The sequence below is a fragment of the Bactrocera neohumeralis genome, chromosome 6 (genome assembly GCF_024586455.1).
Source record: "Bactrocera neohumeralis isolate Rockhampton chromosome 6, APGP_CSIRO_Bneo_wtdbg2-racon-allhic-juicebox.fasta_v2, whole genome shotgun sequence".
NCBI lineage: Eukaryota > Metazoa > Arthropoda > Insecta > Diptera > Tephritidae > Bactrocera > Bactrocera neohumeralis.
Genome location: NC_065923.1, coordinates 62,356,272 through 62,374,863, shown reverse-complemented (window position 1 = coordinate 62,374,863; position 18,592 = coordinate 62,356,272). Strand labels below are relative to the sequence as shown.

The window sequence follows — 18,592 nt, the reverse complement described above, 5'->3', positions numbered from 1 at the left end:
TCCATTCAAATTGTCAGTCGAATTGCCTGCGGAAGGGGGAGCAGTTTGGTATTTGGAAAATTGTACAACAACAACAGGGAAGTGCAATTGCGCGTTGCCAGAAAATAGTTAGTGAGCAAGTAATGTTGAAAATAAAATTTTATAAATTATGCTCAAAAGTTTGCAAAAATTTATGAATATTAAAGCGTGAAAGAACAAATTAAAAAAAGTTATGAAAATATTAAACATAAAAAAAACTATTACTAAATGGTTAATGCACATCACCCTGTGCCTTGAATTAACCTCAATTTTCTACACAAATGTGCCAAAAACAGCTGTTCAGCTGTGAAAATAAAATGCGATAGACTAGAAGGAATAGTTTTCATCTACTGAAAGTAATTTCACAAATAATTTATAGCAGAACTAAGAACGATAAAATAATCGTAACGTATACAAAAAATAATATGTCAGCCGCTCCTGATGGTAAATTGCCCAATATCAAATTCGATGGTAATGCACCGAAGTTGGATAAAGCGCAACTAGAGTTTATGAAAATCATTGAACAACAAAATTTGGTGCGTGTGGAAAAGTTGCAGCGCATACGTAGAAATAATTTGATTACAGCCGGCATTTTGGGCGCTTCCGTGTTGGGTATATATGCCTACTCAATGCTATCAGTGCAACAAGAAGATTTCCTAGATGATTTTGAGGAACCGAAAAAAGTTTCGAAACAATAAGAACTAGTTACATAAAGTTATATTTAGTTTTAAGACAAGCACACAGCAAGCGAAAGAAAAGTTAGTATTGTTGTGTAATTTAGCATTATCTTTGGGAGTTCTACATTTTTTGCTGCAAACAGAGTAAGTTCATTATTGTATTTTATTTACGCTTTTAATATACTTATTTGTACTTTTTTTTAGTTAAATTTAATAAAAATGCCACATGCTGCTGCACGCGTACTCACTGGGGGCGTACGATTACCGCCCATGCCAACCATACGCGATCTGGTGAAACTTTATAAATTGCAGGCCATTAAACATATGAGTCAGAATTTCATTATGGATGAACGTTTAACGGATAAAATTGTAAAGTCTGCCGGTCGTATAGATCCACAAGACACGGTGTTAGAAGTCGGCCCAGGTCCGGGTGGCATAACACGTTCGATTTTACGACGCACGCCTGGCCGTTTGGTGCTTGTGGAAAAGGATGTACGCTTTATGCCAACATTAGAGTTGTTAAAGGAATGCGCACGCCCACTACATACACAAGTGGACATCTATGAAGGTGATATATTGCGTTTTGACATGGAGAAGCATATACCAATGTCCGAATATCGCTTACATCTGATTGGCAACTTACCTTTTGCTATTTCTACGCGCCTACTTATAAATTGGCTGCAAGATCTGTCGTTGCGACGTGGTGGTTTTCGTCGTCCGGACACAGCTATGACACTTACCTTCCAGAAAGAAGTGGCTGTGCGCATTTGTGCACCACTAGGTCATGATCAGCGTTGTCGCTTATCGATAATGTCGCAAATATGGACTACACCGTATATGAAGTTTGTAATACCAGGCAAAGCCTTTGTGCCGAAACCAGAAGTCGATGTGGGCGTTGTAAAGTTGATACCACTGAAGCAGCCGAAAACCACGCTACCATTCGAACTGGTTGAACGTGTTGTCCGTCACATATTTAATATGCGGCAGAAGTATTGCCGACGTGGTTATAGTACGCTTTTCCCACCCGAAGATCGTCAAGATGTAACGGATACGCTTTTCGAGTTGGCCGATGTAGATCCAACCGTCAGACCATTCGAGTTGTCTGTGGAGGAGTGTTTGCGTCTGGCAACAGTATATTCGGATTTCAAAGACAAACATCCCGAAGTGGCTCGCTATGATTACCGCGCAAGAAAATTACCAATTGATGAATATTTGGATTAATGTTTTGAAAATGTATAGTATGAATTATGAAATTATTACTTTTTTAAGAAAATGTAATTTCTGTTCTTTCGCTTGTTTCGTCAACATAATTTTATTAAAAATTGTTGTTTTGAATTACTTGTTCATATTTGTATAAATAAAATTAATATTCGAGCTTATGAAATATTGATATAATTTATAAACATGTATTGGACGGCTGCACGAGCTACACATAATTACCACATATAAACGTCATGATATAAAATTTGCACTTGGACGGAATGTTTAATCTACTTTTGTCATTCGTATTAGTATTTCGAGTAGAATTATTGTCAAAATGGCGGTTTTACAATAGCGACGAGGAATTACATATACAGTTAATGAGAAAACGAATATTTTCGGTTTTAAATGCTTAGATATGTATGTCTTAGGTACTATTTTAGTAAGTTTTGTTATTATCAAAGGCACTTTGGGTGTAAAAATTAATTTTGAGATGGTTGCGTAAGTTATTATACTATAGCTTTCAAATTAGCTTTCTTGCGAAAAGCAAGACTATGCTGAGGAAACCCAATAACGGCAGTGAGTTGATGACAGTCGCTTTAGCACCATTACAGCGATGATCCAAGAAGCAGAAGCAGAACGTGACATCATTAAAATAATCACGCTTCACGTCATGTTCTTTTATTGTGTGATTGACGTAGTGTGCCAGACGTATGTCCTTTGCGGCTGGACGGCAACCTTCGTATTTATCAGCTGGAATATCGGTACGGAAACTCAACGCACTCAAGCAGTCACGCGTTATTGTCTCTTGTGCTAGAAGACAAAATATGTTTGATAATTGGTTGATGAGTTCGTTCACCTGAATACAAACCTCCACGTTTCTCAATAATTTTAACACATATGTCATTACTCTCAGGGCATTGCTCCCCTAGAAAACCTATGCCACGCCAGTTAAATTTCTCCCCACAACCTGGAGTGGCCGATGTGCAGCGGTAGCACCATATTGCTGAAGCTAGTGTTGGAACAAAATATGTTACATTTTTTTGGAGATCTTGTTTTAAATTATTTTCAATAAAGCTTTAAAGTACTTTTTGTTTCTGTTACAAGCCTTTTCTATTGCATTAATTGCTCTATGATTAATCATGCAATTCTTAAAATGTGTAAGGTTCAATGTGCGAGTGGAAATTATTAATTCCGTCTCCTCACTCACCTTCACGAATAGCCAATATTGCTACTACACATAAAATAACTATTTGTTTTTTATACATTTTACATACAACAAATAACCAGAAATTATAAATTTAACTGTAAAATCTTTGAAAAGTTTTGGTATACAATGGTTTTGGTAAACAAATATGTTAAACAATTCGGAATTGATTTGACAACGCCCAGCAGTCACTTGACAACCACAAGTGTCACCCATCACCCTTGCCACCTTGCTGGTGTTTCTAATATGCCACGGCGAAAAAAGTGCAAAGCGAATTCATAGATAGGATTACTAAAACTTGAAGCATTAGAGTATTTAAGATTAATATAAAGAAATACAAATATTGATTTCATTATATTTAGTCCACAGATATTACACTTTACTTCTACTTTGATTTATTTTTCAACATTTCACTAAAAAGACTTGAGCCGAACAAACGCTGTGTCAATGTGAGTTAAAATTTTAACAATAATCTCTTTGCGGATTATCATATGGCAAGGTCATGATAATGTGTAATGTCAGCATTGACATATCTCGATGTACTAGCAAAAGAAACAGAAATTTTCCAAAATTTTCATTAAGAAGTGATTTCAGATTTCACAAACGTATTTTATTTACTACGCTTAAAGAAAATACCAAAAATGGACACCAATGTCATTATTCGTGCGCTGATTAACGATATGATAGCGTTGCCTCAGCGTAATAATATAAACATCAATTTAGAACACATTACAATGTTGGAAGGGGGAAATACTACAAGAAATAGTTCAAACGTTCGTCGGGGACAAACAGCAAGGAAGTCTGTCGTGATTCCACGACGTCAACATCGCGCTCTAGGCTTGCACACATTACCAAAAACTGCGGTTTCATACCAAGTCGCAACGACAATACATCGTGTTTGGAAGCGTTACGTGCGTGAAGCGCTGGGGATTGAACCAGGCGATGTTCTACCCACGGTATATGAGAGAGGTCACGATCCCATTTGCCAAGCGTTGATGAAACTTGATCTGCATGGTGCTAAAATAAAAGTACAAGAATCGAAATGCGAAACCTTGGTGGGATTGATTGGTGTTGTGGTGTTGGAAACGAAAAATATATTCAAAATAGTAAGCACAGATGATCGTTTAAGATCAATACCGAAGCAAGACAGCGTTTTTTGCATTACCATTGGAAACATAGAAGTTGTCGCTTATGGTAAACAACTATTGACACGTAGCGCAGAGCGCAGCGTCAAAAAGATAAAGGCCATCCTTGATCTTTCTAGTGTCGACTAAGAAGCGCTTTTACTAAAAGTTATTAAACAATTGTCGAAAGGCGGTCAAATAAACTGATAGTACAAAATACAAAAAATATATAAAGTAATGCTTAAATGAGATCATAATTTGACAATTGGCTATGTAGTCAACGGTCAATATTAGATTAGGTTACACTAATTTGTATACCTCTTTATAACATTTTTATGCAAAGTCTTGCTTAATATTCCTAACTTTTTTTTGCAATTAATGCAAATATTTACTATATTACTTTAGAATTAACTTTTTCACAAATATTACATATTATTAATTACATTACTAACCATGCTTATATACTTTCAATAATAAAATCAAAACCAAACAAAAAAATTGGATTATTGTAATTATTGTTCTTATAGGTTTTAAAAATACTCTGTAACTGATCAAACTGAGTTCGTTACCTTTTCATGCCTCTTTAATCCATTGGTACAATCGCGAATACTGCGCGCTACCCTGGAAGCATCAAATACATACTTATGTATGTTAACAGGTGGCACAGCGTGTTCGGCTTTCAAATTCGAGTCCTCATTACAATTCAAGAAATGAGTTGTGCCTTGCATAAATTATTTCATTGACCATTAGTGACGACGTGCCAGAAGTCAGATGCACCTACAACCGATGACTCGGGGAAATTAATGAGCGCGTGAAGATACGTATACCGCGCATGGGCGCGTACATATGTACATATATTTTAACATATAGCGTCTTCGACGTTTCCTTTTGTGCTACAGACTTCGTGATAAATTTAATATACTTGTGTATCTTGTAAGGGGTATAAACACAGCGAACAATCATAGTTTAAAAAATCTCGTAGGGAAAAGTCTTATTGCTGCAAAAAACTTTGAACAATTCAAATTGATGATAAGTGGACAATTTGTGAATTGGACGAGCGTTTCAAGCGTCTGTGGTTTCATTCTGAAAAAGAGCGCTTAGAAACAGAACATAGTAAACATGGAAAAAATTCTTAGAGCAAAGCAAAGTCATAAGAACGATACAATTATATAAGATCGTGTCGATAGCCCAAAAACAACAATTTGACAAAAATAATTGAATTCATAATGTCAAAATGAGCCATTTTCTTTTGCATTGTTTGGTTTTTATGATTCAAAAATAAATTTTTCAAAAATTTCAACTAATGAAAATGTGTTTTTTGACTGATAACTGAATACGAATAGATTGTAAATTACGCAAAATCATCAAAATGTAAAGAGAAAACCATGAGAAAGACAAAAAACAACTATACAATACAATACAATAATACGCACATGCTAGTGTATTTTCAGAAAATGTAGGCTCCTCTAAAACTTTGTAATCCCAATATTGATAGAAATACAGACCTTGACCAAATCAAGAATCGGCATAATCGTTTTCCAATTGCCTTCTAGTTCTGAATTTCAAAATCGGAGAAAGTACTGAGACGATCGAGAATATAATGAGAACCAGCAATCAGCACTCCTCCGCGAACAACGACGCTGCTTCTCCTACGAGTTGCTAGCAATAGAAATTGCAGTGTCTGAACGCTGCTTTACCATACACACAGAATGATAAAGAAAGAGATTACGAAATGCGCATGTTTGCTTTCAGTCAGCTGTTTTTTGCTTACGTCACGGTAGACTTATTATTCGCCCGCGAAATGTGAAACTATATATTTTTAAAATGCGTTGCGCAGTGTACGGTTGTAATAATAACAATGGCAAAAATAGTGCTACGAAGTGGAGATTTTTTCATTTCCCTAAGGATAAGGCCGCAGTAAAACAATGGATTAATTTTTGTCGTCGGACGGACAAAATTAACGTTAAAAATGCGTGCATTTGTGAAGTGCACTTCGCGCCAGAAGCCTTCGAAAGAAATTTGCAGTTTGAAATGGGTAATTATAGCATTTTGATTACAATAATTTTACTTTTATAACCAAACACTCTTGCAGGTTTAAGTTCGCGGAATCCAACGAAGTTGCTACCTAACGCTTTTCCCACGTTAACCACTGCTCCTGCAGAGGCTAATGAACGGCAGAAAAGGATGGAGTCTCGTTCCAAAAAAGAGATGTTGGCAGCAATCTTGAAGAATACCGCCCCTGTTGAAGTAATTCAAGAAGACGAAGTTGGAGAGGCACCTCAAACTGCAGAAGAGGAGGTCATCGATGAGAAAGACGAGAAAATACTGCATTTGGAAACAGAAATGTCAGTCCTAATTGATATTGATGAAGTATCTTTTACTTACATAAGTATGTGTATTTCTTATTCTTTTTAGACAAAGGCTGAATAGTGTTGTTAGCACATTGAATAAATGCAAAAACGAGCAGTTAGAAGAAATTAAACGCCTTAAGATTTCCATTAAAACCGCGGAATTCCATAGAAATAATTTGGAGCAAAAACTTAGCAGCATTTTCACCAACGGCCAGGTAAGTGCCCAAACTCTAAAGTCTCTAAAGTCAGGAAAAGTATGTTGCAAAATACATATACTAAAGTTTATTACACATACATATGTGCATAGATTGAAAAATTAAGAGACGGAAACAAACGACGCAATTGGAAAGAAGAAGACATAGCTATGTCGATCACGCTATATTCAACGAGCCCGAAAGCGTACAAACTCTTAAGAAGAAACAACTTTCCTCTACCAGGTGTGCGCACTCTGCAATGGTGGTCAAAGAAAATTGGAATAGCTCCAGGTGTCAAAATAAATAATGTCAAAATAGAAAATTAAATAATACAATGAAAATGCAATCAAATGAATATGTAGGTAAATGTTCACTTTAAAATATCACTTATGTATATTGATATCTTTTATTAAAATCACTTAATTTGATGTTAACATTTGATGAAATCAGCTGATTGGACGTTCGTCAACCGTGACGTAGATGCGCAGAACCTAGAAAATTTGAACTCATCTTTGCGCAATCTTTGTTTCTATCATTCTTGATCCTATACCATGTTTTCCTGGTTTCACTGGAATAAAAGTATTAACGAAAATATTAAATTCGTGAGTTACATAGTATTTATGTATGTATGTATATACCAAATTTAATACTGTTTTTAGACTTAAGAGAAATAAGACGATCCAAAATTTTAAAATATAATGAAGCTTTTAATTTACTTTCAAGTTTAGTGGACCACTGCAGTGTCTTCCAAGCGTAGATCACAGCAAAAGTGGGAAGCCTTCTTGTTCTGATATATATTTTCATATTTACAGATATTTCATATATACAGATAGTTAGTTGGCTTTGAGACCACTAAAGTCTCCAGGGATCTTGTCTAAGATAGTGAAGGAATGCCTTGATCTCTTGGTGGACCTGACATCCTACTGCACGATCAATCTGCAATGGGTTCTAAGACATAGTCATATCACTGGGAACTGTGAAGAAGATGAACTAGCCAAAACATACACCACCCTACAGTTGGACTCTGGAATATTTAATCGCCAAATATGTTATAAATATACAAGTATTATAGTTAAGTCACGGTGGAAACAATTCCTGACTTACTAACAGGCCGCACATGCCGACTATGTAAGTTTAAAAGGAATGATATAATAATTCTAGTAGGAGTGCCAAATCGTTACAGTCAAATTGACAGACATGTCAGCATACTAGGAGACCTTTAAACATCTTCTATGTGTCTATAAGGCTCTATATAGGAAAATATATAGGAAAATAATAATAGCTTCTCGATAACGTCTCGGAGGTTGCTCATTTAAAACTTTTTGTATTGATGAACTTTATCAGACAACAACAACTTTAGTCTCGGTGATATTACAAGGGGCCTCCTAAAGGCCTAGGAGCATCATAAGACAACTAATCTACCTAACCTAATTTATGTGAATAACAATGAGAACGCTTTCATCAAGTTGTTCGCATTTTGGAGGAGCGTTACCAGGGTCTTTGGAATGCAAATATGATGGCAGATTGCTGCTGCAGCATTCAAAACAAGACAACATGTCTGTATTTGACTGTATGTCCAAAATATAGCTAATTTGTGCGATATCTGAGTAGAATTAAGGGGTCATTTTCCTGATGATGTGTTTAAACCAATTAAATATAATTATTTCCGTCATTCTGATCTAATACCGATTAGTTATCTATGCTGAAGTTGCATCCTAAAACGATTTGGTAGCTGTAAGTCAAGTTGAGTTGAACATAGCAAATGGGTTGTTGTTGTTGTTGTAGCAGCAGAATTCTGCCGTGTTGACAGTCCTTGACCGGATAAAGAATCCGGGTCCGTTCCAGTTACGTAGACCCGACTGTCGTGGGAACGGATAGCAAATGGGTCATAAAAATGGGTTCCACATTCTGCTAAATTTTATTTAATATCAACTATTGGTTTTTAAAACCTATTTTTGGATCTAATTGATGAGACACTGAGAGTTACTAGTATGTGGAAGTTATGTTGGAATCTTAATTACTTCAATAGTAAATGGAACACTTCATATCCACATCAACATTTGGGTTCCACAAACTAAAACGCTCGTGCAATGTTAGTAGTTTATAAAACTCATACATACAAGTATTATTTACGCACTAAAGATTCGTAGTGGGTGGAAGCTATATTGGAATCCACACCGTCCCCTAAGTTATATATTTTTTCAAGTTCTACGACGTTAGCCTTATATCTAACGGTAGTGAATGCACTCTCGTCCTCCTTTTTTCGCTCCAATTGCTTAGCTTTAGCGTTTAACGGAATTTATAGGCATCCACATGATATTTTTCCACAAAAAAGTTTAACTGATTTTTAGTACCAGCGTATTTCAATCGTAAAGAAAAAACTGAAAAAATATTAAAAGATATATTTGTGTTTCCCGTTTATGTGGCAACACGTCTAATTTAAAATGCCAATTTAAATCACCAATTTTATAATGCAAACTCAATAAAAACAACGGTTTGTTCATAATTCACAAATTTTGATATTTTGAGCGTTGTTACTAAAATTGTTGTTGTTGCACTCAATGAAAGCCCCCGTTACTGTTCAAGGCATCCGCTAAATGACATTTAAACTCACTTTTAATTCTAAAATAGCCGCAGCTGCTAGCTGCTAAATTAAAATTTTTTCAACAAAATCCAAATTTAGACTCACTCAATAGACAACGACCATAAAAGCATTGCACAAATTATTATTTATTATTGATTCACTTAATAGCACAGTTAATAGACATATAGAATGGCAATGCAACGGCTACTAAGTTACTCTTGGTCAAGGTCGACTTGCAGAAATGGCGACGCAGAATTCCCATTTCGCCGCAAAAATTAACGGAGTGCCATTAAAAATATAACAGTAACAAAAACAAGCGCAATAGCAACATAGAACAACAACAACATGAAGAGTGCACGCCAAACGTTAAATTTAGAGCACTGCATTCCGACGACACAGCGCGAAAAAAAGATCAGCAATAAATTAAAGCGAACGCACAGCAAAAAAAAAAATTTAAAAAAATTGTAAAATTGCAAAAATTTTTTGGTAATTTTTGGAAACATTTTTAAGGAAAAAAAATTTATGTAAAACAACTTAAAAAAAAAAAATATATTAAAAAAAAAAATATTTTTTAGTAAATTTGAAAACACAAAATAGTTTCGAAAAAATGGAAAATTGGGAAAAATTTAATTTTTTTTTGGAAAAAAATTTTTTTGACAACAATAGTAACATTTATACACTCACTACTTGTATGGAGAAATCTGCAACACTCATTGCATGCAAACAAAATAAATACTCGTCGAATTTATTTTTTTGATAAATTTTTAATTACATTTAAAATTTTTTTGTAAAAGTTAAAATTTTTACGCCACACCGGTACGCCGTTACTTCTCGGACCGTTGTTAGCGCTGTGTTGTTTTGAAATGTTTTGTGCTGCTGCGCGGCGTGCTAGATGGACTGGGTTTGCCCCAACGCTGCCGGCGACCCTGAACGCGGCGAAAGAGGCCAATAGCCGCTATCTAACTAGTTTGGTACACATTTTTAGCCAGCGATCAATCTACAAACGTTTTTGCCTACTTTTTGTATACATACATATGTGTTAGTGTGTGTGGGGCTGTTTGGGGCGGTGTAACGCTTCTTCTTCTTCGCTGGCTTTAACTTTTTGATTTCAATAAATTTGAATTTTTTTGTAATTTTTTGTTGTGTTTTAGGTTTGTTTTGTTGTTATTTTTTGTTTTAATTTTTGCGCGCCGTCGCCAGTTGGGAATTTTGGCGTCACCCAGACGGCGGCTACTTTCACGAACTTGTTTGCCAAATCTCCTCCGAATTGAATTTTTAATCATTAAATGACGTAAATTTAAATGGGATTTATTTGTATTTTCTTTCTTAAATAACTTTTTTCTAGCCAAAGTAGCTGCCGTTTGAATTATACAGTTGGCTAATGGCTTTTGAGAATTTTTGGGTAAACAAAATACCAAAATCAGCGGGCAGCAGCGTCGAAAAAAGTTAATAATAATGAAAAATAATAATAATAAATGGAAAAATACGTTTATCTCAATAAAAAGCCAAAACAATAGCTACTAGCAAATATGTAAACAATGCCAAAATTAGCATATGTTTTGAAAGCTCATTAATAGCTGGTTAAGAGCTGGAGCGTAGCGGCTGGTGAATATGGGAAAGAAATGTAGACGTAATATGGCAAAAAAGGCAAAAGAAAAATAAAAATATAAAACAATTTTTACGTTTTATTGCAAAAATTTAAAATGAAATTAAAATAAATAAATACAGGAAATAATAATTATATTATATATAGAAAATAAAAATAAAAATATTGAAAAAATCAAAAAAATTTAAGCCCGTGAAAAAATATGGAAAATTTGCAAACAAAAAAAAAAGCAAATATAGAAAATATTATGAAAATTTTAGAAATGCAAAAAATAAATATTAATTGAAATAAATAATAAATTACAGTTTGAATTTATGAAAAAATACTAATAAGGAAACACACACAGACGTCATCAAATTATTAAGAAAAAATTAAATAAAATTTAAGAGAATAAACAAAACGAATTTAAAAATAAAATAAATGATTTAAAAATTTCAGAGAAAAAATTAATAAATAAAATTGAAAATAATAGAGAAGATAAAAAAAATATATAAAATATATATTGCAAAAAATTTAAAATAAATTCAAAATAAATAAATACAAGAAATAATATTTATATATAGATATTAAAAAATTGAAAAATTAATAAAAAACAATTAAAGCGTTGTGGCAATTTTGTAAAAAAAATGAAGAAAACAAATAAAAACTTCACAGCATAAAAAAATTAAAACAGAAAGCCAAAATTAAAAAAAATTTAAATTAACATTAAATATTTATAAAATACAATAGAAAAACTGAAAAGAAAATACATAAAATAATAAATAAAAAAGAAATTCTGCGGCTTTTAGCTTAAATATACCTAAAATATGTTGATGTACAAAAACAACGAAATTAAAATAAATAACATAAGATATAATTCATATCATATAATAAGTATATACAAAACTAAAAGAAAAAACAAAATTAGTCAAGAACCAAAATAAAAAATTATAAAATATATTTTAAAAAAGTTATGAAAAGCTAAATAAAACCGCGTAAAGCTAACTAAAAAATAATAATAATAACAAAATAGAAAAGATAAATTAATAAAATTTTTAATTTTCAGAACAAAATAAAAAACAATATAAAAAATAAGAAAATGGTGATAAAATGTTGCAAAAAATTAAATAAAAAATTAAAACTAACGAAATTAATTTATTATATGTATATACACTAGGGTGTGTCATTCTGAGTCAACCTTTTTTTCAACTGAAAAACAGGCTAAAAACTTTCGAAAATGTGAAAAAGAAAGTCACTCAAAAGATGAGCTCTTAATATTAAATTAAGAGGTGCCTATTTCAAATTTTCTGTTTTCCGTATAAATTACATGGAAAAAAATTATTTTTTTGTGTTGGTTATTGTGCGGAGGTTATTATATATATGGCTGCCAGTAGGGGTGGTAAATCGATATTCTATAAAATCAACAAAATAATCGATTTTTATTTTTAGCCTGTTTTTCAGTTGAAAAAAAAGGTTGCCTCAGTATGACACACCCTAATATACACATACGTATATCATACACTATGAAAAAAACAACAAAAAAAAACTGTCAAACTAAATCAATTTAACAATAAATATTATATGAAAAATTACAATAATAAAAAAATGAACAAAAATTGTGACAAACAAAAATTATTCATTTAAGAAATGCATACAAATAATAATATAATAAAATACAAATAATAATATAATAAAATAAAAACATGCACACAAACACAAAAACAAATGCAAAATAATATTAAAATAGTTATGGAAAATAATGAAACACAATACATATGTACGTACATAGGTAAAAGCAATAAACAAAACAATTCTTCAAATAACAAACAAAATTTTGTTGTCAAAATTATCAAACACAAAACAAAATAAGAAATAAAATACCCGCGAAAATAAAAATCATAGCAAAATTAAAAAAAAAAATTTAAACAAAAATTCGCAACAAAATGAAATGAGATGAATGCGCCCAAATTTGGATATTCCTTGCGCGTCAGCAACCGTCACTTTGTTGGCATTAATGTTATTGTTGTTACTACAGTTAATGCGTTGGTTGATTGTCGTTTTATTGTTGTTGTTGTTGTTACTTTTACGTCAGGTGTTTGTTGTTATTGTTGCGCTAGCTCTAGTTTGTTAGTAGTTTGTCGTTGTATTTGTTTTTGTTGTTGCATCAGTTGACTGTTAGTTGATTGCTATTGTTGTTGTTAACATCTTTTTTGCAGTTGCTTCATTTGATTGTCTGCTAGTCTGTTTGTGATGCTGCTATTATTATTGTTGTTGTTGTTGTGCGATATCGATCAAACCATCCCACCGTGGTGTCGTCTTTGGGAATTCCCAATTTGGTATTGGACAAAATTTGCATTAGCGGCGCCGGTTCATTTGGCTCTAGCAGCGGTTTTTTGACTTTTTGATTTCTTTCTTTTTTTTTTTTTTGCATTTGACTCGCTCGCTGTCTGTGACCGCGTTAGCGGCTCCACGCTGGCGCGATGTTTAATTCAGACAAATTTCCAATTAATTATATTAGTTATGGTGGTTATGTGATTGTTGATGTTGTGGTATTTTTTGTTTTTAGTAATGGCTAAGTATGCTGTAGTTATATTACACATATAGTTGTTGTTGCTAGTTTAAATATTTCCTTTTATTTTTTAAAATATTTTGAGTTTTTTATAATTTTTAAATTCTTAGTTCTTGCTTTTCATTTAATAAGCATATACTTGTATATGTATATATAGTTTTGATTTCTGCAGCAATATTTATCTCAAACTTTTTTAAGTTTTTTTCTCTCACACTCACTTTCTCATTTGTTTGCCTTGTTTTTCACAATTTATAAATATCCAATTTTCAAATGTTTCGGTATTTTGTGATTTGTATAATCACATAAATTTGGTTTTGTCGTTGTGCTGAAATGTGGCTGATGTACCACAGCTTGAAAAATTACCGATTTCGGTTAGGTTTTCCATTGTATGGTGAGCGTTTAGAAAGTCGGGAATACCATTTCATCAATTTTATAATCACTCAAAAGTGTGACACGGCTATTATGACTGGCGTGGAAGCTTACTAAAGTAAAAAAAACAATAATAATAGCAAAACAAAAAGAAAAAAACAACAATGAAAAAACCGAGTTAACCTAATTTAAAGGAATCAAAAATGAAATTGAAAGAAGATATTTTTAAAATAATTACTTAAAAAATTTTAATTATTTACACTTTGAAAATTTATACTTCGATGTTTTTCGAATCGGTAATTTTTTTTTCTGTGAGTTGGTAATTTTGACATTTATGCTAAATTTCATGGCAAAATAATTATTAGTATTAGGCTCTAAAAGTGAATTCTTTGATTTTTACTATGTCTGAATTTATTGAACAAAGAAGTGCGATAATGCACCATCTCATACTGCATTGGTTATTCGTGATCATTTCGCCACATTTTCAACTAATATCGTGTCGCAACCACCGCATCCGCCTGATTTACCTTCGTGTAACTTCTGGCTATTCAGCAAATTCACATGACCACTCCGAGGACACCGTTTGGACTCAATTGAGGATATAAAAGCTGAATCGAAGAAGGCTCTGATGGCAATCGCGACGGCGGGGTTTTCAAGTGCTATGATGATTCATTGGCATAAGTGTATTGCAGCGGGAGGGTATTACTTTGAAGGAGATGAAATGGACAATATTCACCTTTCAATTTGATCACAGTAATATAGAATAATTAAAGAAAAAATAAAAAAAAAACAAAATAATTAGGGAAATTTAAAAAATATAGAATTTTGTTTGCAAGAAACACATTTTGCTAAATTATGCTCCTTAATATATAAATAAAATTAAAAAAAATCAAAAAGCTTATGAAGTATTGAATAAAATAATTAGCACTAAATGAATTTTTAAAAAGTCAAAACAAACAATATAACAAAAAATAAATATTACAGTAAAAATAGTCCTTGAATAAATGTACATTACCTAGGGATCGTTATTTTTTGTCTAAACAATGTTACCATTAAAATTAAAAGTTAAAATAAAGTATTAAAGAAATGAATAAATTAAATAAAAAACACTAAATTAACTAATATTAAAAAAACTTATTATTTAGAAAATATTATAAATAACAAACCAAAAAAAATACAACAGAAAATTAAAAAGAAAATACGTAATATAGTATATCAAATAAAAAAGAAATTCTGCGACTTAGAATAGAAACACTTTTTTCTTGTTTGAGAACGTAAAAAGTTGTTTAATCTGCACTAAATTTGATTTTTAATACTCATTTAAAACGTTTAGTTATATTAAGTTTGTCGCTTAAGTCTCCAGTTTGTTTAATATACAGGGTTTGTTCGGAAAGTAATAAGACTGATTTTCTTCCGCGGCGACTGTACTTCGGAACGTGCGCGCACCGACTGGATTCCGTAGATGGCGTTCCTAGCTAACGAACGAGCGGCCGGTCAGTTGTCTCCAAACTCCTGGAGAGTCAGGGCAAAAATTTTTGCGCGACTTGTTTCTGTGAGTGGTGCAAGCCGAAAATGCAGCGTTCATTAGAGCAGCGGGACGCGATTAAATTCTGTGTGAAACTCGGTAAATCTGCGACAGAGACGTTTAAATAACGTAATCACAGGCGACAAATCATGGATCTTTGAGTATGATCCGGAGACAAAGAGGCATTCTTCGCCCAAAAAAGAGAAGAATGAGCAAATCCAAAGTAAAAACGATGTTCATTGTCTTTTTTGACATTAAAGGCATCGTTCACCATGAATTTGTTCCCTCTGGCGAAACCGTCAACGCCAAGTTTTACGTGGAAGTCCTCAAGAGACTCAAACGGAGGGTCAATCGGGTCCGACAAGATTGGAAGTTGCACTAAGACAACGCCCCGGCTCACACCGCCTTTCTTGTGAACAGCTACCTAACCAAGGCTGGCATTCCAACGCTTCTGCAGTCGCCCTACAGTCTAGATGTGACCAGCCCGGACTTTTTTTTTTTCCTTGCCTGAAAAGGCTGATGAAAGGCAAGCATTTTGAGGCGACAGAGGGGATAAAAGCAGCATGCAACTCGGCTCTCAAGGCTATTCCGGAGCATGCCTTCCGTGACGCCTACAATGCTAGCAGCGCTGCATCGAGCCTATTTTGAAATTTTTTAAAGAATTGTAATGATTGGTTCAATAAATTTTTTTAAATCGACTCAGTCCTATTACTTTCCGGACAAAATCTGTGTAGGGGAGCAAAACTGAGTATAAATTTGTGCTTCGTGCGTTCATATCTGCATAAGTATAGAAGCAAAGAAATTTTAAAAAGCTTTTTATCCATTTAGTTCATGTTCAATTCCGAATAAATAATATAAAAAAAAAATACCGAAATCTAAGAAAAAAATATTAGGTTGTCAAAAAAGTCTTGCGGTATTTTCGCTAGTTGGCGCTGAAAGCGCGTAGTTCTAGTTTTATTCGTCGCATCGGGTCATGCTATACCTTTTGGAAAGCTCATTTCACGCGCTAACACGTGTTTGATTGATTGTCGTTGCTTTTAAGTCGTTCGTGAGTTATAGCGTCGCAAACATGGAGCAAAATAAAGAGAAAATACGGCATATTTTACAGTACTACTACGATAAAGGCAAAAATGCATCTCAAACCGCCAATAAAATTTGTGCAGTTTGGACCCGATACAGTTTCCATTTCCACCGCACAACGATGGTTTCAACGTTTTCGTTCTGGTGTAGAGGTGGTCGAAGATGCGCCACGCTCCGGAAGGCCTGTCGTCGAAAATTGCGATAAAATCGCTGAATTGGTCGAAAGAGACCGGCCTAGTAGCAGCCGTAGCATCGGTCAAGAGCTGGGCATGAGTCATCAAAAACTCATTTCAATTTCAATAAAAAAAAATTCAATAAAAATACCGCAAAACTTTTTTGACAACCCATTATATAAAACAGAACCAACTCAAACGTACTCAATTTTGCACCTTACAGAAACTTTCAGAAAATAGCTAATTTCTGGTATTAATCAATAACCCTTTATTACACAAAACACTTTGTACAAGGTTTGGTATACTTTCAACCAAATGCTGACCAAATAAATGCATTTGGAATGCTATGTAATTATCCCTGTATTCCTTGCCAAAACTCGTCCAGATTCGTTGGGGTTTATCGGTGTTATCTTAACCTTCATTTGACGATTGACCACAAATTCTCAATCGGATTGAGATCAGGGCTTTGGGCTGGTCACTGCATCAATAAGTAGTTTAGTTCGGCAAGCCATTACTTCGAGATTTTGGATGTTTGTTTTGGGTCGTCATCCTGTTGAAATATGACTTCTTCTTTACAACAAGCACTCCTTTCCACAAAAATATATCTATATTTACATATATGTATATTATTATAATAAAAAAATAAAAATTATTATATAAAAAATTAAAAAACGGGATATGTTTCAAATAGTCAAAACAATTCATTATACATTGAATTAATATTTCACATTGTGTACATAATTTTAGCCAAGGCAAGTTTGTTGCTTAAGTCTTTAATTTCATTCGTTTAAAATAAAAGTATTTTTGCTTCATTTATGTTGCCAAATATATTTATGTTTGTATATATCTAAGTAATTTAAAAAAACATAGTGAAAAACTTAATAAATATATTGAAATAGTTATGAAAAAATTTAAAATACAAAGTTTTAAAAGTTCAGTTAATTAAAAAAATTAATAAAAAAAAAAATTTAAAAAAAATAATAATAATATTGGGGTTTTTTGCAAGAGTATATTTAACTTCTTTCTACGTTAAATGGATATTTTAATTTATTTTGCTCAAATCAATTTTTATCGTACCAAATTCGTAGCTTAGTCTACAGTTTATTGGCATAGAACGCATTTTTGTTTAATATACATACATACGTATGCTGCTCAATATAAATTCTAAAATAATTTATTCATACATATTATTCAAAACATAATTTCTACTTAAAATTTTTTTAAATAAATATTTTTTTCTTACGCTACATCGTTTTTAATGACAAGCTTTAATAAAAAAAATTCAAAACATGCTATATAAAGCACAGAACGCAATTTAGCAAGCCATAGCTGGCTTATGCTAATTGCCACACATTTTTGCTATGCTTAGTCTAATTAATCTTTCTCCACACTGTCGAAATAATGCGGGGCGTGTTTCTTTAAATGCGTGTCTTTTGAGAAGTGAAAGGTCGCTCATTAGAGAGTTCAGCTAAATTTGTTTACAAACAATTTGAGAAATACAAAAAATAAAAAGATTGTCTTGTTATCTTTGGGACTAAAAATTCATTGAATTTTTACGATGAAAATATAAATTTTATAATTTATGATCTTATGGTGATTTTGGCGTTTTTATAAAAAATATTATTTCATAATTTAACTCTTAGTTTTAAGTTCCAAACTTAATGCCGTAATTTATTGGAGACTGCTCATTAGAAAGTGGCCAGAGACTTTATTTTGGTATTTGCACTTAAATATTAATGAAACAATTAGGTAATTGACTCAATTATTGTCAATAAATAAATTGAACAATTTGCTAATATATTAATTGTCAACTAATTATCAATTAAATGCGTAATAAACAGTTAGCTAACTGCATCTTTTTATGTTAAATAGAGATTAGATTTATAGTCAACTCATTATATACGAGGGCTGCTATATATATTCTGGCCTAGGGCAA

At 32.7% G+C, this 18,592-nt stretch overlaps 5 protein-coding genes across 8 annotated transcripts; 4 read left to right on the top strand and 1 right to left on the bottom strand.

Moving 5' to 3' along the window:
- Window positions 1-309: 309 nt before the first annotated feature.
- Window positions 310-843, top strand: LOC126763236 (cytochrome c oxidase assembly factor 3, mitochondrial). The gene has a single exon (XM_050480550.1). The coding sequence runs from the start codon at window positions 444-446 to the stop codon at window positions 714-716; it is 273 nt and encodes a 90-aa protein (XP_050336507.1). The 5' UTR covers window positions 310-443; the 3' UTR covers window positions 717-843.
- On the top strand, window positions 740-2,030 carry LOC126763202 (dimethyladenosine transferase 1, mitochondrial). The gene is made up of 2 exons (XM_050480506.1): window positions 740-839; window positions 900-2,030. The coding sequence occupies exon 2, from the start codon at window positions 915-917 to the stop codon at window positions 1,914-1,916; it is 1,002 nt and encodes a 333-aa protein (XP_050336463.1). The 5' UTR covers window positions 740-839; window positions 900-914; the 3' UTR covers window positions 1,917-2,030.
- On the bottom strand, window positions 1,974-3,289 carry LOC126763227 (uncharacterized). Its single transcript, XM_050480538.1, has 3 exons — window positions 3,106-3,289; window positions 2,767-2,907; window positions 1,974-2,708 (listed from the first exon to the last, which is right to left on the bottom strand). Exons 1-3 carry the CDS (start codon window positions 3,161-3,163, stop codon window positions 2,419-2,421), a joined length of 489 nt encoding a protein of 162 aa, XP_050336495.1. The 5' UTR covers window positions 3,164-3,289; the 3' UTR covers window positions 1,974-2,418.
- Window positions 3,290-3,621: 332 nt separating this feature from the next.
- Window positions 3,622-4,708, top strand: LOC126763222 (ribonuclease P protein subunit p29). The gene has a single exon (XM_050480531.1). The coding sequence runs from the start codon at window positions 3,744-3,746 to the stop codon at window positions 4,374-4,376; it is 633 nt and encodes a 210-aa protein (XP_050336488.1). The 5' UTR covers window positions 3,622-3,743; the 3' UTR covers window positions 4,377-4,708.
- A 1,236-nt stretch (window positions 4,709-5,944) lies between these two features.
- LOC126763212 (52 kDa repressor of the inhibitor of the protein kinase) lies at window positions 5,945-8,456 on the top strand. 4 transcript variants are annotated; one of them, XR_007667582.1, is made up of 5 exons: window positions 5,945-6,261; window positions 6,319-6,571; window positions 6,642-6,792; window positions 6,885-7,373; window positions 7,584-8,456. XR_007667582.1 is itself a non-coding variant. In XM_050480518.1 (5 exons), exons 1-4 carry the CDS (start codon window positions 6,051-6,053, stop codon window positions 7,095-7,097), a joined length of 828 nt encoding a protein of 275 aa, XP_050336475.1. In that variant the 5' UTR covers window positions 5,945-6,050; the 3' UTR covers window positions 7,098-7,129; window positions 7,222-7,493. The 4 variants fall into 4 exon arrangements, 3 of the variants coding, with proteins under 3 accessions (XP_050336475.1, XP_050336476.1, XP_050336474.1); XM_050480518.1 differs by lacking the exon at window positions 7,584-8,456 and having other exon boundaries at window positions 6,885-7,129; window positions 7,222-7,493; XM_050480519.1 differs by lacking the exon at window positions 7,584-8,456 and having other exon boundaries at window positions 6,885-7,133; window positions 7,222-7,493.
- The last annotated feature ends 10,136 nt before the right edge of the window (window positions 8,457-18,592 follow it).

Excerpts from the sequence above, each read along its gene's own strand:
- LOC126763236 (XM_050480550.1), top strand. The coding sequence starts at position 444 with ATGTCAGCCGCTCCTGATGGTAAATTGCCCAATATCAAATTCGATGGT.
- LOC126763202 (XM_050480506.1), top strand. The coding sequence starts at position 915 with ATGCCACATGCTGCTGCACGCGTACTCACTGGGGGCGTACGATTACCG.
- LOC126763227 (XM_050480538.1), bottom strand. The coding sequence starts at position 3,163 with ATGTATAAAAAACAAATAGTTATTTTATGTGTAGTAGCAATATTGGCT. Across the intron at positions 2,908-3,105 it reads AATATTGGCTATTCGTGAAG|CTTCAGCAATATGGTGCTAC; the intron begins GTGAGTGAGGAG and ends TTCCAACACTAG. Across the intron at positions 2,709-2,766 it reads AATTATTGAGAAACGTGGAG|CACAAGAGACAATAACGCGT; the intron begins GTTTGTATTCAG and ends TTTGTCTTCTAG.
- LOC126763222 (XM_050480531.1), top strand. The coding sequence starts at position 3,744 with ATGGACACCAATGTCATTATTCGTGCGCTGATTAACGATATGATAGCG.
- LOC126763212 (XM_050480518.1), top strand. The coding sequence starts at position 6,051 with ATGCGTTGCGCAGTGTACGGTTGTAATAATAACAATGGCAAAAATAGT. Across the intron at positions 6,262-6,318 it reads AAATTTGCAGTTTGAAATGG|GTTTAAGTTCGCGGAATCCA; the intron begins GTAATTATAGCA and ends ACACTCTTGCAG. Across the intron at positions 6,572-6,641 it reads CTGCATTTGGAAACAGAAAT|ACAAAGGCTGAATAGTGTTG; the intron begins GTCAGTCCTAAT and ends TATTCTTTTTAG.